Source organism: Balaenoptera ricei, chromosome 9 (assembly GCF_028023285.1).
Source record: "Balaenoptera ricei isolate mBalRic1 chromosome 9, mBalRic1.hap2, whole genome shotgun sequence".
Taxonomy (NCBI): Eukaryota; Metazoa; Chordata; class Mammalia; order Artiodactyla; family Balaenopteridae; genus Balaenoptera; species Balaenoptera ricei.
This window is the reverse complement of record NC_082647.1, coordinates 100,527,729-100,554,404: the sequence shown is the minus strand read 5'-3', so window position 1 is coordinate 100,554,404 and position 26,676 is coordinate 100,527,729. Positions and strand designations below refer to the sequence as shown.

The 26,676-nt window shown below is 40.4% G+C and overlaps 1 protein-coding gene across 1 annotated transcript in view; it reads left to right on the top strand.

Annotated features, from left to right (window-relative positions):
- The first annotated feature begins 1,258 nt into the window (after positions 1-1,258).
- VPS41 (VPS41 subunit of HOPS complex) overlaps positions 1,259-26,676 on the top strand; it is a 182,383-nt gene continuing 156,965 nt past the window's right edge. Inside the window, exons 1-2 of the mRNA XM_059934200.1 lie at positions 1,259-1,304; positions 12,792-12,830. Coding sequence (XP_059790183.1) covers positions 1,284-1,304; positions 12,792-12,830 — 60 coding nt within the window. The 5' untranslated portion in view covers positions 1,259-1,283. The remainder of the gene's footprint in view (positions 1,305-12,791; positions 12,831-26,676) is intronic.

Sequence of the window (26,676 nt, the reverse complement as noted above, 5' to 3'; positions counted from 1 at the left end):
AGAGAAGATCTTAGAAACTCAGACTGGAAAGGTTGATACTTAGGGTATTGGGTACTTGGCTATGTATATCTAGACACCTTGGCATTGGTGTATCTTTATTCCCTGTGACTAAGTGATCAGCAGACTAGAGGAGGGACTCCAACAAGACTTGGAAGAAGAGGGTGGAGCTAAGGCTCTTTCCGCCCTGGGGAGAAGACAGGTGTCTCAGATGATGTCACCCTGGCAGTTGAGGAATTGGTGGGTCGAGCAGGTTACAGCTAGAGACCTGGGAGGTGCAGAGTGTTGAGTCCATGACTTCCTACTAGGTCAGAGTCTATGCAGCACAGGGGGTCAATAAGGCACTGGGCACCTACCACTTGCTGCCATTTGAGACGCCCTCTGGTAGTTTCTATCTACTGGAAATGAGTGGAAAGAAGTAAATGTCCATCTTTGAACAGGATACTGCAGATTCTGAGGTTTAGGAAGGAGAGTTCATAATGCCCAGAAACATGGAGAGGGGATCATTCATTCTGAAGGATGGAAGTAATACAGTGGTTCTACAGATTTTACCAAAGACAGATTTATATTCTATCTTGAATATTTACCCATAGAATATACTCAACAAAAATTTAAACGAATAATTTAATTATACATAGATGTTTTTTAAAAGTTCAATGTCCAGGTGCCAGAAGAGAAAGCTGACTTAAAGTAGTAGCAAACAGTAGGAGCTAAATCTTTTTGGAGGACAAATTGTCTCTGGTTCCCTATTTCAAAGACTGTTTTATATTTACCTAATATACTTAAAAAAAAAAAAAAAGCAAAAAACACTTTTAGACTAAGCTGGATTTGGTAATCACAGAGTCTTTGGCATCAGACAAAGCCGAATTCGAATCCTAGTTCTGTCCTTGACTAACTGTGTGACCTCTGAGCCAAGGTGTTCCCCTCTGTAAATGGGAATAACAGTAAGGTTTGCTGGGAGGATTAAATGAGATATTTCATGCAAAGCTATAAATCCAGGACCTGATATACAGTAAGTATAAATAAATACTATGGTAACCATGGAAACAGTAAGACGAACAATAGAATAAATCATAGCATTAATGATGGTTATGTTTGGATTCTCCAAAGCACAATTCCATTGAGCTTGGGGAGTTGGAAGCCTAAAGGAGGCCCAATAGATTCATCAGCTAGAATACATTTCCCGACTCAGACGATGCTAAAACTACATTTCCCAGCAGGCGCCGGGCCCCAGGCTGTTGTTTTCTCTCATTTCCGTGTGTGTCATGTGACTCCCCGGCTCGGCCATGGCGGAAGCGGAGGAGCAGGTAAAAGCTGCAACTGCTAGGCAGGGGAAGGGGAGGCGAGGGTGAGGCGATCTGAGGCGTGCAGTGGAGCGTGCGGAGGTGCGGGGCTCCTGCGGGACGAGGCAGGCCCACGTGGGGCGGGGGGACGGCAAAAGTCCGTTTCGGGGAGCGGAGAGGCGGGTGGGATGTCGGTTCCTGGACGTCACGCGGAGACAGCGCCCCGACACACCCCCGGCGTTTGCGGGGCGGCCCTTCCTTTGGCGCTGCTCTTGTGGCCTGTGCCCCGTGGAATTTTGGCTTGAAGGCAGGCCGGACTCTCCAAGGGTCTGGCTGCCCGTGGGAGGCATCACACGTGATTTGAGTTTTGAGGTCAGGTGGCTGAAATTTAAGTTCCTCTCGAAATAGGACAGTAAGACGTGATATGCAGGTGGACTTAGGAGAGCGTAGACGGGATGAGTTTTGTTTCGGATTTATTGACTATTTCATTTAGGTACAAAGCTAAGTCAGTGTTGCATCCGATGAGTTTTGTTTCGGATCAATTTCATTTAGTTACAAATCTAAGTCAATGTTGCATCAGGCAGTAGTTAAGTGCGTCTGTCAGTCCGGGAGCAAAAATGTCTTAGGCTCCAGTGCTGGTTCTCATTCTTAAAATGTGACTTTGGGCTAGTTATTTAACTTTAAATATGAGACAGAGATAATAATAGTACTGTCCTCGAAGGGTGGTTTTAAGATGGAGTGGGTTTAACACAAATTTAAAGTGCTTAGGAAAAGTTGGGCTCAGTAAAAGTTATGTGGGATTATTTGTTGCTGGTAGGACATCAGATGGCAATGTCCAGTCGACACCTGGCAATGTGACAGTGGAGTTTAGGGAAGAGTTAGTGATGGCAATAGAGTTATTTTCATATAGGCAATAGTGGTAGCCAGACATTAGATGAAATGACAAAGTTACATCAAAAAGCCAAAAAAAAAAGAAAAAGAAAAAAAGCAAACAAAGACCCGAATTTGGGGAAATACCTTAAATTTCCATTTCCAGTGTCATTTCAGCTTGGCACTGTTTTTCCTTATAAATTAACAAGGTGGTCAGTTTCCATAGTTGCTTCTAAACAGTGACTTGATAATGAGCTGTTTAGTATAAGAGAAATTTATTTAGTTTAATAATCTACTTTGTACCATTTCCAGCATACTTCACTTACATAATGAAACTTTGCCCTGTGTACGTTTGATATATGCCAATAAATAAGAAATTTGCTGAGGTAGAAATTAAATTTGGGCCGTCACTGTGTTAACGGAAGGGTCTTGTGCCTACCCCTGGAGCCTCCTTTTCCATTTCAAGCAGTTCAAAGGGAAATGCTCATTAAGCTCATGTAATTTCATGACTCACAGCTGGGTTTGATGATAGTAGTGAGATTGGTTTTCACACTGTTCATCTCATGTTGAAATAAAATTTTTTGGTGGTTTGATTTAAAAGCAAGAAACCAAGCTCCTACGTTCTTAGATATAGTGTAGTAGGAACAGAGAGAGTTGTTGTTAGAATTTACTGCTGTTTTGTGCAGGAGTTTGGCAAAGCTGTCTGATGTAAAAAGACACTTAGAAAGTTAATGATATAATAAGAATGCTTTGCATTTTTACAGGACTTTCCAGTTTAAAGAACCCTCTCACATTGCATTTGGTCCTCACAAAAGAATTCTGTTGGTAAATTTTATTCTGATATATAAGTCAGGTCAGGCATCTTTTATGTTCCAAACCTTCCAGTGGCCTCCTATTGCGCTCTGAAAAAAAGCTAGAGTCCTTAGAATAGTCTAGTTGCCCTATAGCACCTTGTCACAATTGCTCCCTGTCCTTGTTCTCAGACCTCATTTTCCACTATTCTCTTCCCCTTCTATCACTGTGCATCAGCTATCCTGGCTTTCTTACTCTTCCTTCAACAAGCTAGGCATGGACCTGCCTCAGGGCCTTTGCTCATGCCGCTCCCTTTGTTCGACCCCAGATATTAACAGGGCTCTTTCTGTCACTTCCTTCATGTGTCTGTCCAAGTGTTACCTTTTTGCATGAGACCTTCCGTGACCATTCTCTGAAACCTCCTTCTTGTGTAATTTTCTCCTTAACGTTCGTGACCATCTGACATACTGTGTTCTTAAATAGCTTTTTTTGTGTGTGTACTCTGTATATTTCTGTATATTCTCTCCATAAGATTATAAGCTCCATGATGGCAAGGATTTGTTCATGTTGTATGCCTGACACCTGGAAAAGTGCTTGGCTGTCAATATGTTAGATGATTGAATTTTACAGATAAACAAATTGAAATTCTGTCAACTTAAATAACTTTCCCAGGCTTGTGTCTAATAAATCTCTAGTCGTGTCTCCAAAGCTCACGATTTTTCACTGGCACATTCTGCCTTTTTAAAAATACTTAAGAACCTATTCTAAATCACTTTTTACTTTGTGAAATAGAATTAGCCCTTATCACCTTAATACATTTCCTTCAAGTCATGATTTCACCTGTGATGCTTTAACAGCCAGTATGTGGTTAGAGCAGGCATTTGTTCCCCCATTGGTATCCGTGTCGTTCTCAGAAAGAATGTTCTCAAAAAGACAACAGCAGAAAGAAGCTAACATCCACAAATTGTTGTTCTGTTTATTTTTTTAAAGAAAGCTGCCAGATAATTGTACCTGTATTATTGGGCCTTTATAGTTAAAAATGGTTAGACTTTCCCCACTCTGATTTGTGTATTTTGCATTTCACATAGGAAGCCATTGAAATCTGACCAAGATAGGAGGCCTTTATTACATAGTTTTTGGAAGGCTAAAAGAGCACAAAAGTGGTGTTAAATAAATTTGCTAATTGTTCTGTTCTGCTACCTTGAACCTTTTAGACAATCTTGACATAATTCTCCTCCCATCTCCTGAATGCTTCAAGAATCAAGATGTGTGTTAAAATTAACTATGACAAACAGGTTAGGGTAAAGGAAGCTTTTTTCCTTAGCATCATGTACTGTAAATGGAAACAGTCCTCCAAGATGAGCAAGACAAAACTCAACCTCCCCTCTTAACTTTTCTGAGCATAGTATTTTTGGTGATGGATCTTTTACCCACCTTAATTTTAGGGGGAACCAAAAGAGTGAGATCTGAACTGAGTTAATATAACACAGTTCACAGACTCCCAAACTAAAGATCGCTTTTTGGGGAATTCCCTGGCAGTCCAGTGGTTAGGACTCCTCGCTTCCAGTGCAGGGGGCAGGAGTTCGATCCCTGGTCGGGGAACTAAGATCCTGCAAGCCGTAAGGCGCAACCAAAAAAAAAGTTAGAAAAAAAAAAATCACTTTTTGTATATGAATGAACTTTTTTAAAGTCATTGGGCAATCCTTGTTTATGCTGAGTATGGTTAAGGTAGTTAGTAAAAATAACGACATATATATTATAGCTCACAGAAAACACTAATACCCTGCATTGTGCCTGGAAATCTTCTAACCAGCTGTTTTACCTAGCTCCAAAATGACTTATGGTTGACCTTCGTAATCACAGATGCCCAACACTATTTGTCCATGCCTTGCTTCTGAACAGCATTCTGCCTGAAGCCTGGTTGTTCGTGTATTTGTCTTATCTCTCCTGCAGATTGCTGAGTCCTCAAGAATCAGCACAGAGCTTACTCATGTCTGTTATCTCTCACAGGGCTACTGCTTTCCAGGTACTAGGTGCTTAATAAAATGTTTAAATGGATTTATTAGGGGGAGAATAGCCTTCTGAATTGAAAACGTCAAATTGTTAATTTAGGTTCAGTAGAATTTGTGTTGAATTGTTTTATATTACTTGAAACTTTTGAAAGTTATTAATTCACATGAATTGTACATTACATTTCCTACATTGCTTACTCTGCCAGCTCCCTGGGTACCCTTTCATCTTTCGAACCAACCAGCAGGTCCATTAAAATATTTGGTCACTCAGACCCTCTATTCTTTGACCAGATAGGAGAGTTTCTGCTTTGAATTTCCCACTACATTTTAGAAGTGAAGAACATTCTATCTGTATTGTAGAGCATTTAAGGATTATCAGATAGTACATTCATGAGTAGTTATACCCTCATGTGATTGTGCCCCCGGTACAAAATAAAACCAAGTTGACAGATATTTGAGTGTCGCGGTTTTCTTGCCTGTAGCTTGGGGATTTTACTCTCCAGGACTCTTGTGAGTATGAACTGAGATAAAGTATGTTAAAGTGCTAGGTTGAAGTGGTTGGTTTGTAAATAGCACAATGATTTATAACCCAAACTTGGGCTTGGCTTAGGTGTGCACAATTCTCTTTTCATATAGTTCGGCCAAGATAGGTCATTTAAAAGCAACTTTACTAATAAATAACTAAAGGAAAAACAAAGCCCCAAACAAGAAGTTGCAAAAGCACAGGATCAGAGAAATCTTTAGAGGGCCCACTCTTTACCATCATCTAACAAGTATAGTCACAAATTAGCTCAGCTGGGTGTGCTTATTACCTTGTGAGTTTCTTCTCACATCTTCCTCTGGGCTGGTTGGCTGGAGGCTGATATCATTAGCTGATTGCTGATATCCTCCTTGGCTCCCACATTACCACCTTGGGGAGGGAGCATTCATCAGATCAGGGGCTTCTGTGTTTCATGCGGCTTCCCATTCATGGCTACTCAGTCACAGTTGCCTTTGTTTCTTCTAGAAACTTTGTCCTCCTTAGTGGGATTTTTTCCCCTTTCTTGTTTGTTGGTTTGGTTTTTTTTTTTTTTTTTTTTAACAAAATCCTTGTGATTCTGGGCTCTTATTTATACCTACTGAAGATGGAGTGGATACTAAGTGAAGTCAGAAAGAGAAAGGCAAACACCATATGATATCATTTATATGTGGAATCTAAAATGTGACGAAAATGAACTCATCTACGAAACAGACTCACAGAGAACAGGCTTGTGGTTGCCAAGGGGGAGGAGGGGGAGGGAGGGTTGGATTGGGAGTTTGGGATTAGCAGGTGCAAACTATTATATATAGAATGGATAAACAGCAAGGTCCTACTGTATAGCACAGGGAAGTATATTCAATATCCTGTAATAAACCATAATGGAAAAGAAAAAAAATGATGGAGTGGATTAGCAAATATTAGCCAGTTCTCCCTGCTGCGTTTAGATGATTCTAATGCAAAGTCAGATTTGGGGCTGGGTCACTAGGCAGCAAACTGGGGCAGACCTCAAGGCTTTTCTTCATTTGCAGAATAAGTATAGTAGTTGAGCCTGATTGGTTGAAAAGGTTGGTAACCTGAGTCTCCCGGCTTCTGCCAGCTCCCTGGGTACCCTTTCATCTTTCCTACTCAACCAGTCTAGTCCTTGGGGACCCAAAAGCTTTCTGTAATGGAGGCTCTGCACACAGGGATATCAAATACATCTCACACAAAATATTTCTTCTTTCCCGTGCCGTGCCTTTGTGAAACGTTGGAAACACTCCTCCATCAGGCTCAGCTGTGGCACACAGTTGTTGGGAAGGAAGAGAAGGTGGTAGTAAGTGTTGTGTGTTTCACATCCGTCTCCAGCCTAGTCTGGGGCTTGGTCTCTGCTCTTTTTCTTCATCCTGCAAAGTTTGTAGCTGGCTTTCCTTAGGCTCCAGCCTCCCATTTCTCCCCCAGATTCTCTTTGTTGCCCTCAACAAAGAGTGTGTATTCCCTCCAAACTGTGAGGACTTCCCAACCTGGGAGGTCCCAGGTTCTCTTTCTCCTCCTGGGTTGACCATCTTCTTAACCCCTCCTGGCCTCTGAGGCTGGCTGTGCTGGGTCTTCTCCCGGGCCGCTGTCACGGGGCCCTGATCGTAGGATTAGGGGTCGGGGTGGGTTGAAAGCCCTTATTGGAGGGGTCTTCTGAGAGCCCAATTAGCTCCTTCCTGGGGCTGCTGCTAGGTTGTTAACGTTCTGTTTGGATTGCTCTATCCTTGTTTGCTGCTGCCACCCTTCGGTTCCCCTTCTGTAACTGTCCTGTAGCCACGAGCTAATAATTCAAGCATTTGCCTGGAGAAAATGCACTTGGTATTGCTGATAAATGGAAAAGGAATATACAGAGGAGGTACAATGTTACTGCTTTGGATCAGCAGCTTATTTCTTTTTTAAAATTTATTCTATTGAAAGATAGTTGGTTTACAATGTTGTGTTAATTTCTGCTGTACAGCAGAGTGATTCAGTTATACATATATATATTCTTTTTCATATTCTTTTCCATTATGGTTTATCACAGGATATTGAATATAGTTCCCTGTGCTATACAGTAGGACCTTGTTTATCCATTCTGTATATAATAGTTTGCAACTGCTAACCCCAAACTCCCAGTCAATCCCTCCCCCCTACCCCCTTGGCAACCACAAGTCTGTTTTCTATGTCTGTGAGTCTGTTTCTGTTTCCTAGGTAAGTTCATTTGTATCATTTTTTAAGATTCTACATATAAGTGGTATCATATGATATTTGTCTGACTTACTTCGCTTAGTGTGACAATCTCTAGGTCCATCCATGTTGCTGCAAATGGCATTTCGTTCTTTTTTGTGGCTGAGTAGTATTCCACTGTATATATGTACCACATCTTCTTTATCCATTCATCTGTTGATGGACATTGGCTATTGTAAATGGTGCTGCTGTGAACATTGGGGTGCATGTATCTTTTCAAATTATAGTTTTCATCTTTTCTGGGTATATGTCCAGGAGTGGGATTGCTGGATCATAGGGCAACTCTATTTTTTGTTTTTTGAGGAACCTCCGTACTGTTCTCCACAGTGACTGCACCAATTTACGTTCCCACCAACAGTGTAGGAGGGTCCCCTTTTCTCCACACCCTCTCCACAGCAGCTTATTTCTTCTCATCATCGTCGGCAAACGGGTATTGACCTGTTCCTTTGGGTAGGATGGTTGGAGATAGGCAAAAGCCTTTGGGTTCATCCACAGCGAATTGTAAAGGATAACTACTAGAACCAGACAATTCATATTAGGTGCAAGCTGAGGGGCATAGAAGAGAGAGAGGCCATAGGAGGCCACATCTGGACCTTGTGGCCTGGACTGACTGGAGACAATTCTGTGAATGAGGTGAGACCTAAGTTGGGCCATGAAGAAAGTTTAGGATTTAGAAACAGCCAGTGAGTTTCAATCTTTTTTTTTTTAGCCTCAGATTGGCAACATGAAAATTGAAGACATAAAAATCTAAGCTCTATTGTTAAAGCAAGAGTGAAGAACCTCACTCAGCCTGACTGTCACCACCTCCCAGAGGTACCCCCCGAGAGCGTCCCTGTAGAGCATGCTGGGAGTCTGAGGACCACTAGGATGAGGGCAGAGTTGGGCCAAGGGCCTTCTAAGCTGAAGGAATCGCTTCAGGAGGCCCCGCGCAAGCATCACCAGCTTAAGGCGCCAGGTGGCAGTGGAAATGAGGGGGATTTTCTGGGGTAGGGCAGTTGGGGATGTTGGTGGTGAGGAGCATTCTGTCTCTGGGGCCGTAGCTGCTCAGCTTCAACTGCTGTTATATGGAAATATGGATTTCAGGTATAGTCTGAGCTTAGGAAGTCAGAAATACAGATTTGTATGTGAAAGTCTTAAAAACACTATAGCCAGGCCAAACAGAACACCTACTGGCCACATCCAGACTGCAGGTGCTCTTCTGCCACCAATGACAGAGAGATGTGACCATGTGATCTCTGAGTGAGAAGTCACCCGGTGTGGCTGGAGGCCTGTGGGTTTGTGCAGAGAGTGGGGAGTGAGGCTGAAAGTGCCCCGGGTGCCACATTGGGCTGGGCTTTGACGACCTTGCTGGGGAATCTGAAATCTCCTGACCCCTGAGGGTTCTTTGAGGAGGGTGGTGACCAGGGTGCTGTGTGTTCTGAGAAGATGATCCTGATGGTGGTTGATGAATAGATTCAAGAGGTCACAGGTCAGGGCACCGAGATGGTTCGTTAAAGCTGTTTGGGCAGATGATGAAGTTTAAGGAGTTGGTTTGCAAAAGAAGGATAAAGTGAAATAATTGTTGAGTTTAGCTTTCAGCCTGCTGCCCAGGATTTGTCCAGCTGTACATTTGTATCACTGGGTACTTTCCAGCCCTTCATTTTTCTTCAAGCAGAACAGCACAATTTTTTTCTTATTACGGTAAAACACACATAACATAATATTTATTATCGGAACCATTTTTAAGTGTTGTAATTCAGTGGCATTAAGTACATTCGTGTTTGTGCAACCATCACCACCATCCATCTCTGGAACTTTTCATCATCACAAACTGGAACTGTTCCCATTAAACAGTAACTCTCATTCCCCCAGCCCCCCGCACTAGCTAACCTCTGTTCATCTTTCTGTTTCATATTAAGTGGAATCCTGCAATACTTGTCTCTTTGTGTCTGGCCTGTTTATCTTAGAAACTAGCAAATTTTTTTTAACATCTTTATTGGAGTATAATTGCTTTACATTGTTGTGTTAGTTTCTGCTGTATAACAAAGTGAATCAGCTATACCTATACATATATCCCCATGTCTCCTCCCTCTTGCGTCTCCCTCCCTCCCTCCCTATCCCACCCCTCTAGGTGGTCACAAAGCACGGAGCTGATCTCCCTGTGCTATGTGGCTGCTTCCCACTAGCTATCTGTTTTACATTTGGTAGTGAATATATGTCCATGCCACTCTCTCACTTCGTCCCAGCTTACCCTTCCCCCTCCCCGTGTCCTCAAGTCCATTCTCTACGTCTGCATCTTTATTCCTGTCCTGCCCCTAGGTGTTTCAGAACCATTTTTTTTTAGATTCCATATATATGTGTTAGCATACAGTATTTGTTTTTCTCTTTCTGACTTACTTCACTCTGTATGACAGACTCTAGGTCCATCCACCTCACTACAGATAACTCAATTTCTTTTCTTTTTATGGCTGAGTAATATTCCATCGTATATATGTGCCACATCTTCTTTATCCATTCATCTGTCGATGGACACTTAGGTTGCTTCCATGTCCTGGCTATTGTAAGTAGAGCTGCAGTGAACATTGTGGTACATGACTCTTTTTGAATTATGGTTTTCTCAGGGTATATGCCCAGTAGTGGGACTGCTGGGTGGTATGGTAGTTCTGTTTTTGAAACTAGCACAATTTTGTATCTTACACTTTCCTGATTTGAAGGTAGAGTCTTTGAAAGAGAGAATGTGAAGTTAAAAAAATGTTTGAAAATCATTGACTGTTTCTCGAGGTTCAGCCTTGCTTCTGGGATCCCTCGCTGGGGACATTCACTTCACGTCTTCCTGTTGCCTCTGTCTCTGGAGCATTAAGGAGGGGGGCTTGATGAATAAACGAAGCTAAGAAGTAACAGACCAGGCCAGTTCCTGAAGGCACTCATGCATGGCTTTGGTAGCCCTGTGGAAAGAAGGGCCATTTTTTCGAGGCCACGGCTAGGTCTGGGAGGTTCATTCAGACTGGCGCTGAGGGTGAGTCTGAGGGGGTCCTGGAGTAAAGGTTCCCTATTGATAGCCAGCAGCCACAGGAGGCTCCTCTGAGAGCCTGGTTTTCCCGGAGGACTCAGATTTCTGACATTTGCATGCCTTGAGGTGTCCGATTCCGCCACTGCGTGCTTTCCGGTGGGAACAGAAGTGTGATTTGATTTTGAGTGTTTGGATTGAAATTGCTGGTTGGGGGCCCGGTTTTGTTTTAATGACGCATGTAAGTGGGACGTTTGCCCTTATACGCCATGTGCATATTTGAATGGATCTCAAATTAGGAAAAACTTTTTCCTTCGGTTTAATGTAATTTTTGGAAGAGAGTAGTCAAGTGTTCTTTGAGAGTTCTAGAGGTGGGAAATAATCTCGCTGTGGCTTAGTGGCACAGTTGTCAAAGACTTGTTTAGCTAATGCTAATAATGTGCAGGCACTGTCAGGGATGTTAGAAGTCACTTAAGTTCAACCTCTAAGCCTCTGCATTTTACCTCCGAGGGCATTAGGAAATTTCAAGATGCTACATGTAAAACATTTAGCATCAGGAGCAATATATTATAGATGTTGAGTAAAGACGTCAGAATAGCGACTATTAATATTAAGTGGAGCGTGTCCGTGTCCAAAATAGAAGGATCAGGATGGCAGATGCCGTAAAACCAGGAACCGGGGATGGTTAGCGGATGGGAGAAACAATTTAGAAGGGTCGGCATGATACGTTTCATTAAGTATCTGGAGAACTGGCAAGTAGTAGAAGAACTGGATTTTTTACGTGTCGTATTCGGGCGAAGAACAAAAATTACTGTGGAGAGATTGTAGCTCCAAATTAATAAGGACTTTCTAATATTTAGATGACCATGAAACCAAAACAGGCTGCATTGGGATATAGAGGAGATTCTGATATTCATCATGGTTAATGATAGAACTGCAATCAAATTCTTAATTGCAACGAACATTCATCCCTATTTCACAGGTGAACTTTGACAGCAGGGCCTGTATTGTCCACTAGGCTCTTCTGGAGGCAGCCTGCCACCTGCCAGGTTCTTACTGATTTTCAGTGAATGAAATTAAAGTATTTTCAAATGCCCGATTTGTGTTTATCCCGCAGTCCAGTTTGCACTGAGTAATATATGCATCCAACTTTCTTTAAAATGTTTATTTTTTTGGTCTTGATGTATCTAAAATGTCCTTGCCCCATTTTTTTGGTTCTTTTTTTTTTTTCTTTAATCTTGTGGATGGTTGCGAAATGCTTACGTTCAGTGTCAGCATATTAGTTGTAACCTTTTATTGCTGTTGATATCTATAAGCACGTTAAGTAAATCTTCATTTTGCTGACCTCTTTGAGGGTGCGTGGCATCAGCAGATTCCCTTTGAGTGGACAGGTGAGAGATTAGCGGAATCAAGTCCATTTTTCGCCCCCCTTTTTGCTTTGTGTTCTCCAGAGCAGCAAGATTCATTGTCTAGCAAGAGGGAAACTGTGTTAAATGGCAGAATTTGTCTTCCAGTTAATGGTTTAAAGAGCGGATGTAAATTACACAGCTTGTTTGCACAGCGTCTGATAGGTACACGCTAGGGGAATTCTGTTGTAAAAGCTGTTAAGCAAGACAATTATTTTGACTCAGCCAGATTCATAGCATAATAATTAATAGCACAAGAGCTTTTCCATATAAAAATTGGCTTATAGATAATTTGAGATGGCAGTTGCCTGTTCTGAGATCAGTAAGGCTGCTTTGCCAGACTGATTTCCATCTTTAGCGAAGGAAAAGCCTTCTGGGTCCTCCCATGAGGAATTCCTGGGGTCATTTGTTAACCTGCTGACCAGTCAAGGGAGGTCACTGGGAGCGGTGGATCCATGTGGCCCCAGAGCAACCATCTCAGGGTACCCTGCAGGGTATGGAGAAGGTGTTGTAGGAGGCCTGCGAGAGTCGGACTATGTGGAGTTCTTTAAACTGGAGTTGCAAATTACCTCCAAAAAAGGGCAGATGGGTATTGGTGGTGGGGACATGATGACTCTTGTTCCTTGAAAATATTTTTTCTCCTTTTGTCATGTGTTCTGACCGTTCTCCCCCCTCTATGCTTTGTAGGAAACCGGGTCTCTTGAAGAATCTACAGATGAGTCTGAGGTAAGGTGGGGATTCAGGAACCTGGAATTTCTAGCTAAGCCAGCATCTTGAGCTGGTCATGCCTTGCTAAATGCAACATTCCCCAGAACTTGGCGTGGTAAATTAGGGCCATAGGTGATTAAACCTTGGGGAAGGACATGCCGGTCATCTTTAAAAATATTAAATGGATTTACTTGAAAAATAGGAAAAGGAACACAAAGTTTTTTCCTCATTTTGAACAGTATTTTAACCTGAAGCATGTTGGCAGTGGCGAAATTGATGCAAAGTTTACAAACCAATCTCGACACTTAAAAACTTATTTTTAAAAATAGCCACTGTTGGGTCTGCAATACTTACTCTTTCTTTTTTCTTTTAATGAATATGGTGTGCTCATTGGTATAGTTTCTGAATCATTGAAATGGTCATTTATTTCATAAAATAAAAAGGGAAGTAACTACCTTAAAAGCTGTTAGGGAGCTAAGTTGTATTAACGATTGAATTTAAGGAGAAAAAAGTAACATATAAAGGAGGGCTTTAAAAAAATTTCTCAAGGCTATGCATAAAAAATAAGTTTAAGCGTAACACTGATTAATTAGTTTATTAGTTTTATAGATGGACTAATAACAATAATTACTTTTTTCCTTTTAGTATTTCGTTTGGCTCAGAGGAATATAAAAGTATTTATGATAACCTTTTGGAAATCCACACCAATGTGATATATTTAATATAATCTATTACATTTGGATTGATGTTACAGATAGTTATTATCTTTTTTGCTTTTGTGGGGGAAAGGGGGAGTTATACATATTCTTCTAGAGAATATCTTACATATCATGCCATCATGCATTTGTAGTTTGGCTGTAGAGTTGTGGTTCCTAACATTTTCACTACTAAGGATCTCTGATACTCTCTTCAAAGCCCCTGGTAGGGTGTTACTGAATTTGCTTATAGATAGGATATAATAGTTGTTAATTTTTAATGAAGCATTGAAAGCGTTTCAGAGCAGCACCATTTTTATTTTTGGAAAGTTCTACTTAACTGAGAAGCCCATGTTCTCAGAATCACCGGTTCAGAATCCTGCAGGGTCAGAGCCCCGTCCAGGAATTTCATTTCAGACATCAGGAAAATGTTGCCAGCCACCTACATCTCAATCTTTCCCCACATCCTTCAGACACTAAACGGATCCAGAAGGAAAGCAAACAAAAGCACGCATAACCCCCGTCTCCAGCATAGTTAGGAAACAGGAAGTACTCTAAAATTCCAAATAAGTGGGGAAATAAATATCTGAAACCAGCAGAGCCAGCTCTGGATTGACTGGAGCTGAGGGTCAGATGGATGGGAATGAGGGGAGAGTAGCTGAGCCCCAGCGGTGGCAGGAAACGGAGGGAAATCATAAATCATGCCCCATCCTGAGTGGGGAGGTTGTGAGAACAGGTCTGAGACGGGTGGATCTGAGCACTGAATGTGCTGGAAATTTTTTTTTTTTACTTTCATTTGCATTTATTTTTTTGCAGCATTTATTCCCAGGCCGTAGGTTTTTGTTTCTTCAGTTTTTTTCTGGGATACCTTTTTCTTCTGTGCAAACTCCTCTTCTGGTTTAGGAACAGTCTGTTCTTTTTCAGTACGGATCATCTCAATGTGGCAGGGAGAGCTCATGTATGGGTTGATCTGACCTTGAGCTCTGGAAGTCCTGTGCCACGTTGTGGGGGATTTGTTCACCTGGCTGTGCCCGATGACCAGAGAATCTACATCTAAGCCGTTAAGTTCAGCCTTACTCTCTGCAGTTTTGAGCATGTGCAGTAAGAATACAGCACTCTTTTTGGGCCACTGACCCTGCGTCCAGCCCCACTGTTTGGCCTGGGCACACCTACCAACTCCACCATTGTAAGGACAGAATGGCACACATTGCTTCTGTAAAGTAACATCCTTCAGATACTTGGTGGCTTTTGGATATGCATACCCTTAATGGTCTGGGCAGTTTCATGAGTGTTCTTAAAGTGAACACGAAGATTTGAACCTCTTGCATGATTTTGTGGGGTTTTCTGGGTCAAGTACATAGCGAACCATTTTTAGAGGTCACTTCAGGCCGCTTCCTGGAAAAGCAGAAAATTTAAAGAAAGGGGTTTGAAAATGCATGAAACACCGGCAGTACAGCATTGGGGTGGGACTGCTTCTCGAGAGAAGGGGAAGGCATCCCCTGGAGGCCTGGTGGTGAAGGGAAAAGGAAAAAGCAGGGAAATTCAGGGTGCCCAGAAACAAACAATATCATAGAGTCAGGAGATTTACCTATTCTTCTCTCCCCACCACCAAAAAAAAAGATGCCACTTATTAAAGAAAACGTCCTTCATTTACCAGTGTAACTAAGAAACCTAGTAAAACACCCAAACACCTCACCTCTCCGTGGGAGCGCCTGATGGTGCTGTCCAGGAAAATCTAAGACATTTAAAAATGATCTGAAACGGCAGGTAGCATCTGTATAAAACTACTATAGGAAAAAAAGTAAGAATCAAAAAATTTCCAAGAGAACAGCGACATAACACTCCATCCTGAGTTGAATATCTTTAAACAAGCCTTTGCAGATGTGAAAAACTATCTTAAACCAGAAATTTAAAATCTCAGAACAGAAATGAATCAAAAAACTAGGAAGTGAAGGAATAAGAGTTGACCACACTCAAGAAAGAAATGGAAAGAAAAGGAAACTGAGACCCAAAAAGGAACCTGACCATCTAAGGTTGTAGCTGTTTCGTGGGAGAAATGGGTTCAGATTCTAGTCCCCAGACTCTGGGCTCTTTCGGTCATTTTGCCTTCCAGCCCTGGTGCCTTCTCAGGATGGTACCTCAGGTTCATATCTCAGCTGTGCTTCATAGTTGCTGCGTGACCTTGGGCATAGCACTCAACCCTTGTATTCTTCAGTTTCCTCCTATGAAAAATGGGAGTTACTGCTAACCTTGTATGGTTGCTTTGAGGATTAGAGAAGATTGATGTTTGCAAAGCATCTTATTTGGCATTTAGCACATGGGAAGCACTCCGTGAATATTAGTGATCCTCAGCTTGTATTTTAGCTGTGGTGCCAGTGGCTGATTTTACAGGCTGGTGCTTTAACCTGAGGGCTTGGAGAGACTCACCACTGGCTCTGAAGTGGTTACCCTCCCAGAGATGACTGATTCTAGGGAGTTTACGGACGACCAGAATAGTCAGGCTGGTGGTAGAGCCGAGTTTAGGCTTTGTAGGTATAGTGAGTTGGCTTGCACTCCAGTCTCTGGAGAAGTTTTTCTTGGATTTCTCACTCAGTTTGAGCCACGTTCCACTTCTAGGATTGGGATTGGTATTGGTATTGAGACACCACTTGGTGGCCAAAGAATCTTTATTCTTCCTTTTCTTCCTCTCTCTCTTCTTCCCATTAGGTTTTGTAACTGTTAATTAAGCTTTCTCAGGGCAGGCATTTCCTTTATGTACATATACCTCTTGTTTATTCAAGTGCTGAGGTGATTTCCATTTTTGTGAACAACAATACTTAAGTGTTTTCAACCATGTAATATAACAGTCTATTTTTCTATCACTTTATGAAATGCTGCATTTCATATAAATTGGGCTTTCACGTTACAGGAAAACCATAGTGTTAGGTTATTCTGAAGTTCTTTTTTAAACTTTTAGTTAATTATTAATTTAAAAACTTTTAGTTGTGTTAGTTATGTAAAATATACATAACATAAAATGTACCATCTTAACCATTTTGAAGTGTACAGTTCAGTGTCATTAAGGATATTCACATTGTTGGGCAACCTGTTTCTGGAACTTTTCTCCACCAACACTTATTTTCCTTTTTGTTTTTGTTTTTTGATAGTAGCTATCCTGACAGTGTGAGGTGATATCTTACTGTGGTTTGATTTGCATTTTCCTAATAATTAGTGATGTTAAGTGTCTTTTCATATGCTCATTGGCCATTTGAATACATCTATTCAAGTCCTTTGCCCATTTTCTAATCGAGTTGTTTGTTTTTCTGTTGAGTTGAGGAGTTCTTTATATATTCTGGATATTAACCCTTTATCAGGTGTAGATATGGATATCAGATAGATACCTGGATATTAACCCCTTATCAGATAGATACAGATGCAACTCAACAACCTGTGGATAGGATGGATAGATGGATAGCTAGCTAGCTAGATAGGTAAAGGTCTGTAGAGTTATAAGTGATTTACCTTTATCTTTATCTTTATCTATGTATTATATATAAAGGAAAAAAGAATATATAAAGAACATATATTAATCTATCTATGTGTATCCCTTTTCAGTTATATGAATTACAAATATTTTCTCCCATTCCATAGGTTACTTTTTCACTCTGTTGAGTGTATCTTTTGATATACAGAAGTTTTCAATTTTGATGTAGTCCAGTTAATCTATTTTCACTTTTGTTTCCTGTGCTCTTAGTGTCATATCCAAGAAATCATTGTCAAATCCAATATTATGAAGCTTCCTCCTGTGTTTTCTTCAAAGTTCTTATTTTACTGTGTTTGAGAAAAGAGCACAGAATGCTCAAAATTGTCCATATGTTTTTCACTAATCTTGAAAACTGCAGCCAAAGGAAATGAATTTGAGGTGTGGAGTATAATTAAAATAATCGAAAGTGGTGTTTATGTCAGGATGTCAAACTTTAAGAATGTTAACTTGTTCTTTACACTTAAAGTAGAAATTCAAAACCAGATTACAACCAAGATAGTAAGTAATGTTATTTAATAAGCTGAACAGTTAGGGGTCTTGTATTCACGTTAATACTTAATTATGGCAAATTTGGAAGATAACTAAACTGGCCTTCATGTCTGGGATTTTTTGTTTTTAATATACAGTCTACTGTTTATTCCACCTTGAAATGATGAGCCAGACTATTTCTTAGACGGTGTCTTGTAAAGCTTAACAAAGAAGTATGTTGTCTTTGAAAGGATTTCATTCCCCTTTTGAAGCTCTGAGATGTTTTCAGTTTCCAGGGCTGACGGCTGCTATCACGTAGGCGGTAGCAGAGCGCTCTGGGAATACAGAGGAGCGGATGTTTAGTCAGGAATGGCTTCATTAGGAGTCTTCAGGAGCTATTACGGAGGATGAGTCTGGGCAGAGAGGCTGGGCAGGTCTCTGGGAAGGAGGGAATGTAGGTGCCGAGGCCAAGTCATGAAAGCGCGTGCATGTTCAGCCAGCTGTGATGAGCTCTGTGTGGCCGGCATGCAGGAGGAAGTTGGGGAGACGAGGTTAGACGAGGAAACTAGGATGCGGATGTGAAGCTCCTAATGTGTCGAACCTGGCAGTTTGGACTTGACCCTGTGGACACGGGGGCGGGCGGCAGAGGGGAGGCAGCCAAAGCCTTGATTGTCAGGCATGGGGATAGGGGCTGGTGACAGATGAACTGGCCGGAGAGACCCATGGCAGGAAGTTTCCAGTGGAAGCCCCCATTAGAGATGGGGTAGAGGGGCCTGGGCCAAGCAGAAGGCAGAGAGGAAATGCTTCTCAAGTTCAGTGAACAGGAAGTGTAGGCTGGTATGTGAGAGATGAGCTAGATGGGGCGGGGGGGTGTGGTCCAAGATTTCCAAAATATCTAGTGCTGCTGTATGGTGGGAAACAGAGTAAACCCCATGATTAGGCAGTTAAAGGCAAAAGACATTCTAAGCCTAAAATTTGACACCTCTGTGTTCAATTTTTTTCCCTCAAAGGTGGTACTTTTTAATTCATTGGTGACTCCTTTTATTAATGGCTTTGTTCTGGCTGAAACAAGCAATAAACTTTTACACACACACATGCAAGTGAGCAAGCTAATATCTGGGATTTTATTTTTAAAATCCTACAAGTTACTGCTTATAGAGGAAGGTTCTGAGCTCTCTTTGGAGCAAAGATGGTATTGTGGAATGAGCACAGTATTGGGCATCTGTTTGGATAATGAGGCTCATTAAAAAAACAAGCACATTCAATGTAGGAAGCAGTGCTTCCATGTATTAATCGGCCCTATGACTTGGCCATGATTACCGCTTCTGTTTTACAGATGAAGAAACAGACTTAAGAGTGCTTAGTTAACTTGCCCAGGGTCACCTGGCTTGTAAATCGATTAGAACCCAGCAGTCTGACTGCAGGTTCTGGTCTTGTCACCTCAGTTACGGTACCTTCAACTTCACCTTGACCTCTGTAATTTTATGCCAGACTCTTCCTCTATGCACTTTTATAGAATTAGACAGGCCTTAAAGAAAAAAACCTTCCTTAGAACTTCTGCCTATGTATAAAATGATATTTTGGGTGATGTTACAGAGTTTGGCTTATTCAACTAGTAGGATAAGACATCAATTTTAGAATCTTTTTTTTCTTAAGTTTAATTAATTAATTAATTAATTAATTTATGGCTGTGTTGGGTCTTCGTTTCTGTGCGAGGGCTTTCTCTAGTTGTGGCAAGTGGGGGCCACTCTTCATCGCGGTGCGTGGGCCTCTCGTTATCGCGGCCTCTCTTGTTGTGGAGCACAGGCTCCAGACGCGCAGGCTCAGTAATTGTGGCTCACGGGCCTAGTTGCTCCGCGGCATGTGGGATCTTCCCAGACCAGGGCTCGAACCCGTGTCCCCTGCACTGGCAGGCATATTCTCAACCACTGCGCCACCAGGGAAGCCCCCAATTTTAGAATCTTTGAACTGGCTTTCTGTTCTGGAGAAGAGAGGATTGTCTAGCTAATGTATATATGACATTAATAATCTAATAAAATTCCTGTTTTGTCATAAAATAAATTGTTATTTATTTACAAAATAATTAAAACATATTTATAAATAATTATAAACATACGTATAACATACTTATTTATAAAATAATGTTAGTTATAAGTTATATCCCCTTTGAAAAGTACATTCATCTCTGTGTGCAGAAATTTAGCCACAAGAATGTGCATTACAACTTTGTTTTTATTATAAAAATTTGGGAACAGGCTAAATATCTAGAAATAAGGAATTGCATTATCTTTTTAATTTAAAAAAGCTTTTTACAAAAATGCAATTTAGAGGTAGGGGTGATTGGCAAGCTCTTTTTGTAAATGTTTAGATAGTAAGTACTTAAAGCTTTGCAATCAAAGAGGCAATACTGAGGATATTATGAAGGTATGTAACCATATAAACATGTAAAAACCCTTCTTCGTTTGTGGGTTGTACAAAAACAGTCATCTGGCTGGATTTGGCTGGGGGCTGTAGTTTGCTGATTCCTGATTTAGAGTATAATCCAGTTTCTCTTCACCCTCCAAAGTCCACATATGATCATAGAAAGAAAGACTACAAGGCCATATTATCACTGGGTCATGTGACTCTTATTTATCATAATCTGCCTTCATTTTTCTAAATTTTTCATAACATGCATTACTTGTATACTTAGCAAAACAATACAATTATTACTTTTTAACAAAATTTGTTAATGTCTGTATATATTACAGAACTTTTGGGTTGCAAAGCTGTGGAACCCAAAATAAAACTGCATATCCTTCCTTCCCTACCTCAAACTCAAACAGGGAGTTAAGGAAAAATTTGGTTTATTTCTTGCCCTCTTTATTTTATCCAAGGTTTTATATAAAACCAAAATTGTTTTTACTCTAATAAACATTTTTTTCTTGAGTTTTTTAAAAGTTTAAAATTTTGAGATAATCGTAGATTCACATGCCATTGTAAGAAATAATACAGAGGGTTTCTTTATACCCGTCACCTAGTTCCCAAAGGGTAACATCTTGGGTAACTCTAGTACATCACAACCAGGACATGATATGATATGTGATGGATGTTGATGCAATCTACAGACCAGACCTTATTCAGATTCCATCAGTTTTATATGCATTCATTTGTGTGTGTGTTTGATTCTGTACACTTTTATCACATGTGAAGATTCCTGTGACCACCAGTGCTGTCAAGATACAGAACAGTTTCATCACAAGATGAAAAATAAGTTCCCTTTTAAGTCACAGCCACTCCCTCCCCCTCCTCCACCACCTGGCAACCACTATTCTGTTCACCATCCCTATACATTTGTCATTTCAAATGTATTATATGGATGGAAATGTACCGTGTGTTTACCTTTTGAGATTGACTCTTTCCTACTCTGCCACTCTTTTCATTGGCGTGGTTAGACCATTCACATGTAAGGGAATTATTGACATATCAGGGTTTCAGTCTGCTGTTTTTATTCTGTTTGTTTTCTTTGTATTTCATTTCTCTTCTTTCTCTTTTCTTCCCTTTCTGTGAGTTGCTTGAACATTTTTCTGAGATTCCATATTGATTTATTTATAGTGGTTTTGAGTACATTACTTTGTATGGTTTTCTTAACAGTTGCTCTAGGTGTTAAAATATGCATACAAAACTGGTCACAGTCTACTGGTATCCAGGACATTTTACTACTTCTAGTCACATTTAGAAACCTTACTTTTATGTCCCTTTACCTTTCCCATTTTTTAAATACAGTTGTCTTAAATATTTACTTTGTTCATTGAGCACCACATCAGTTGGTATTAAACTTTTTAATTCAACTATCAAATATGATTTAAGAAACTCATGAAAAGAGGGACAGTCTGCTATGTTTACCCCATTATCACCCATTTTTATGTTCTTTTTAAAGTTCTAAGCCTTCTTCAGTTTTCTTCTATCTTCTGTTCCTTCCTGTTTAGAAAACTTCCTTTAGCCTATTCTTTAGGGATAGATTTGCAAACCACAAATCCTCTTAGTTTTTCTTCATCTGAGAATGTCTTTATTTCCCTTTCATTCTTAAGGGATATTTTTACCAGATATAGCATTCGTGGTTGACAGTTCTTTTCTTTTAGAACTTGAGAAATTATGTGCCACTTCCTTCTGGCCTCTGTCATTTCAAATGAGAAATCTGTTGTCATTTGAATTGGTACTCTCCCATAAGTAATGTGTCATGTTTCCCTGGCTGCTTGCAAGATTTTTTTTTACTTTAGTTTTTAGAATTTTAATTAGGATGTCTCTTGGAGTGGTTTTCTTTGATTTCTCTTCTTTGGAATTCGTTTAGCTAATTGAATCTGTAGGTTTATGTCCTTCACCAAATTTGGACAATTTTCAGCCATCATTTCTTCGAATATTCTCAGTTCCTCTATCTTCTCCTTCTAGGACTTTGATAATGTGAATATTAACCCTTTTGTTATTGTTCCACAGGTCCCTGAGATGGTTCATTTTCTTCAGTCTATTTCTCTTTGTTGTTCAGACTGGGTAAATTCCACTGATAGATCCCTAAGTTCATTGGTTCTGTCCTTGTCATCTCTACTGTTGAGCCCAACCAGTGAGTTATTTCTTTTGGGTATTGTATTTTCCAATTCTAAAGTTTCCATTTTTTAAATGACTCATTTCTTTGCTGAAATATTCTATTGTTCCATTTGTTTCAGGAGAATTTATAATTGCTTGTTGAAGCACTTTTATGATGGCTGCTTTAAAATCCTTGCCAGATAATTCCAACATCTGATTCATTTTGTTCTTATGATATACATTTTAATGGAAGACAATATTTAGATCATGAAGAATTATCAGTTACTTTCATTTTACCAGGTTCACTTATTTCCATGTGTTGTGCTCATTGCTTTACATGGATTATTTCATTTAATATGGACCACAGTCCTTTTAAGTACTATATTAGGCAGGATGCTGCAGTAACAAACAGTTCCAAAATTGTAGTGGTTTGACATAGCAGAGATTTATTTCTGAGTAGAATCAGTGGCACAGGGAGAGGAAATTGAGGCAAAAGCAATATAGAAATGTCATCGTCTTCCATAAGGCCTGTCCTATTTGTGGACCATGTACGATGTGCTGTGGAAAACTTTCATAGAGCTGGAAACTGAAGCAGTTCTGCTTCATAGAGATATGTATTTTTTTTAAATGCTGCTTTGAATAGGTTCTCAGTGTACTGTTCATTTAGAAGTATATGCCACCTTTGTTTAGTGGAGTTTAGAGGAGTTTAGTGGGTTGTACAAAGAACTTTGCAGTAGAAGCATCAAATTGTTAGCCTAACCTTTCAAGATTAAACTTGCACAGCAAAGAGGAGAATAACAAGGGGAAAACCATCAGGCTAAAGAGGGTTGGCAAGGAAAGAGAAGAGCACCGAATGGAAACTGGTATGTAGTGAAGTCTGCTTCCTACCAGGTAAGGGTTCCAGTGACCTTTAGTTATTCATGAATGCAACTGAATAGATAAACGAAGGCTTATTCTGCCTATGGTGTGTTCTTTTGAATTGCATGTGAATTACATGACCTGTGCCTGGGCCGTGGCATGTAATAACAGAGGGTTAGTTACTGTCACTTCTGTCTTTATAATTTTTGTTACCATTATTTATAAACATGCCTCCTAAGTGATGTCCATTCAGATCTGGCTTAGTTCTTGCAACTATCACAATTAGGAGGTCTTGAATATGTTAGATATATTAATTTTACTAAACCAAGAAGACTGACAAATAGCTGAACCTATTTAAAACAAACCTATACACAGTTTATGTTGAACGAGGAATTAATTTTAAAATGTACCTTCTCGGTGCATCTGCCACAAGGAGAATTCTTTTTCAGTTTTGTTAAAATGAAAACCAGTCATTGTGAGAAATCAGGAGATAGGTTTTTTAAATCAGAAAATGCATCACAGAAAAATAATTTATTTATTTTACCTGGTAGGTAGAGCATTGTGAATCATTTATTGAAACTTAAATTGGTTCTTTATATCTATTAATTTTAATAAACAAATTTATAGCAACTGGTAACTAAAATGGTAATGTACCTTGTTAAGAAATTGATTGGTGAGAGAAAGGGAGCATAGGGTTATAATATTGTATCCTTCCAAATAGCCCTTGGATTAAAATTTTGCTTTTTCATTTAATGAGCTATTAATATTAACAGGTTCTGCTGATTATTGCATCATTCAGGCAAGGATAAACATTCTCTGTGAAGCATATATTATAAAAGTGATATATTTGGAAACTTAGTAGAAACTTTCCGGATGTAAGATTTGTGAAACTGTATTTCTGCTGCTGGTTCGAGATTGAGAAGACGAACGTGACTTTTTCTGGTATGACGTATATTTGAACAGAATTTACAATTTCACTAGGAGAAATTTATAATTTACATAGGAGGAGAATTATTTTAGACAGCCCAAGGTGGACTGATTATTTTATTTATACAACAAATATTTATTGGATACTATTATGTTTTGGGTGCGAAGATACACCAGCATTTGATAAAGGAGGCAGACAGTAAACAAAAACATATATATCAGGCGGTAATACGTGTTATGGATAAAAGTAAAATAACATTGGGTAAGAAGACTGTGGAGTGGGCTGAAGGATGCTCTTTTATCCTGGACCGTAGGGGAGGGCTCTCTAATAAGATGACATATAAGTAAATATCCAGGAGAAAGATTTCATAGGTGAAAGGAAGAACAAATACAGTACCTTCAGTTGGGGTCCTACTAGAGGTCTTCGAGGATACGAGCAGGGCTGGAGCAGAGTAATAGGAAATCATGTCTGAGAAGTAATGAGTGGTCAAGAACTAGAGCCTGTAAGTCAGCTTATGGACTTTGGTTTTTACCGTGCATGAGATGCGAAGCCATTGGAGGATCATTGTTTGGTAAGATCCCTTTGGATGACGTTTGAAAAAAGTCAGGGAGGTGGTGGCAAGTAGGGAGCAGTGAGACCAGTTAGGAGGCTTTGGCAAAACTCTGGCTAGAGGTGATGAAGATTTGGGGCAGTTTTTGCAGTAGAGCCAATGGATTTCTTGACTAGGAGGTAGACGTGTAAGTGAAAGAGAGGAATCAAGGATGAGCAACTAGAATGATGGAGTATGTTAATTGAGATAGGGGAAGACTCTAGCTAGCGCTGGTTTTGGTGTTCAGGGTGAGTTGCTGGTGATGGTGGTAGTTGGGCGGGGTGGGTAAATCAGAAGTTCCATTTGGGGTATCTTAAGTTGGAGATGTCAATTAGCCATCCAAGTGGAAATATCAAGTTGGTAGTTGGATAAAAAAGACCAGTGCAGGTCTGGACTGAAGATAAGAATTTGTGAATCAGCATTTGGATGGTGTTTAAAGCCATGAAACTGGATGAGATCATTTAGGGCGTGAGGACAGATACATAAGAAGCCTGATGTCTGGACCCAGGCGTACTCTAACGTTTTAGAGGTCTGGTAGATGAAGAGGAATCTTCAGAGGGGAGTGAGAAGGAGTAACCAGTGAAGTAGGAAGAGAACCACTAGAAAGCAGTGACTCACAGGCCAAGGGAGGAATGCATCTCAGGAGGAAGAGCGTGGTCAGTTATACCAAATACTGCTGGGAGGAGGAATAAGATGAGGTCTAGGGCTTCACCCTTGGATCTGTAATGAGGCCATTGGTGTGCTCCTTACAAGAGCAGTCATGGTGGCTCATAGTGGTGGAGTTGGTGGTGGGACCTGACTGGAATGGGCTCGGGGAGGTTGGGTTGGCAAAATGTCTCGGATGCTCGCAGAAATTCTTGTACTGTGTATTACGAGATGTTGATATCTAGAATGCTCATAAGGGACGCAGTTGTTTAGTGACTGTTAAAGGAGATGATAGGTATTTAGCACTTTGTCATTAAAACGTATTCGGTAAACATGCTGCTGCTACTGCTGTTTCGTTATTTTTGTCCAGTTCTATGCCAGGTACTTTCAAGAAGTCAGGGACCCTATCACCAGGTTCTCACTAGCAGAGCTACTTGTGAGTGAACAAATGAATTACTCTTCACACAATTATAGGAAGCTGGCATTGTATGTTTATTTTGAAGATGGTGAAACCAAAGGGACCTTTGAGAGGTCCCTTTGTCAAAAACTTGCACCAGTGACCACCCCCTGGCCTCCTGACTCAAGCTGAGAACAGTTTTATCCCACGTCATGTCCTCAAAAGGATCATGATTTAATTTAGGGGCAAGCAATGAGGACTCTTTTAGTTTGGGGTTCAGCTTGGGAATCCAGCTCCATAGCCCACCATCATTTTTATCCTCCCTGATTGATATATTATTCTCAATAATAGGCAGATAGGTAGAATAATGGTCCCCCATGGATGTCTTCATCCTGATCCCTGGAAGCTGTGAATATGTTATGTGACATGGAAAAGGAAATTAAGGTTGCAGATGGAATTAAGGTAGCTGACTTTAAGATAGGGAGGTTATCTTGGATTATCCAGGTGGGACCAGTGTAGTCACAAGTCACAGTGTAATCTTTACAGGTGGAAGACAGAGGTTGAGAAGGTCAGAGTAATGTGATGTGAGAAGGACTCGACCTGCTCTTGCTGGCTTTGAAGGTGGCGGAGGGAGGAGGAGACTCACGGCCAAAGAATGCACGTGGCCTCTAGAAGCTGGAAAGGACAAGGAACCAGATTCTCCCCTAGAGCCTCCAGAAGAAGGCAGCCTGCTACCATCTTGATTTTAGCCCAGTGAGATCTGTATTGGATTGTAAAATAACAAATTTGTGTTGTTTCAAGCCAGTGAGTTTATAGTAATTTGTTACAGCAGCGATAGCAAACTAATACAGTAAATAATGTGATTGTATAATCTTGGTCCCTTAGCACTTTTCATTAGTGTTTATTCTTAGGGTTTTGGGAGTAAAATACATCCAGCAAAGGAGAACATACAGAAAATAGTTGTAACAAAATTGCTAATACTGGGAGCTATAGTTATAAAAACTTATGTGTGTCTTTTCTGATAATTGCTCAAGAATGTTGTTTAAATGGTAATTCTACTTAACAGTTAGGGCCCGATACTACCCTGTCAAGGCTTTAAGGCACTTTTTTCTCTGCAGACTCCAGAAATGCTATAACAAATCTAAATAACACTTAGATTTCTTTTCATCCGTGAGCTATTTCAGTTTGAGTACAACCTTTT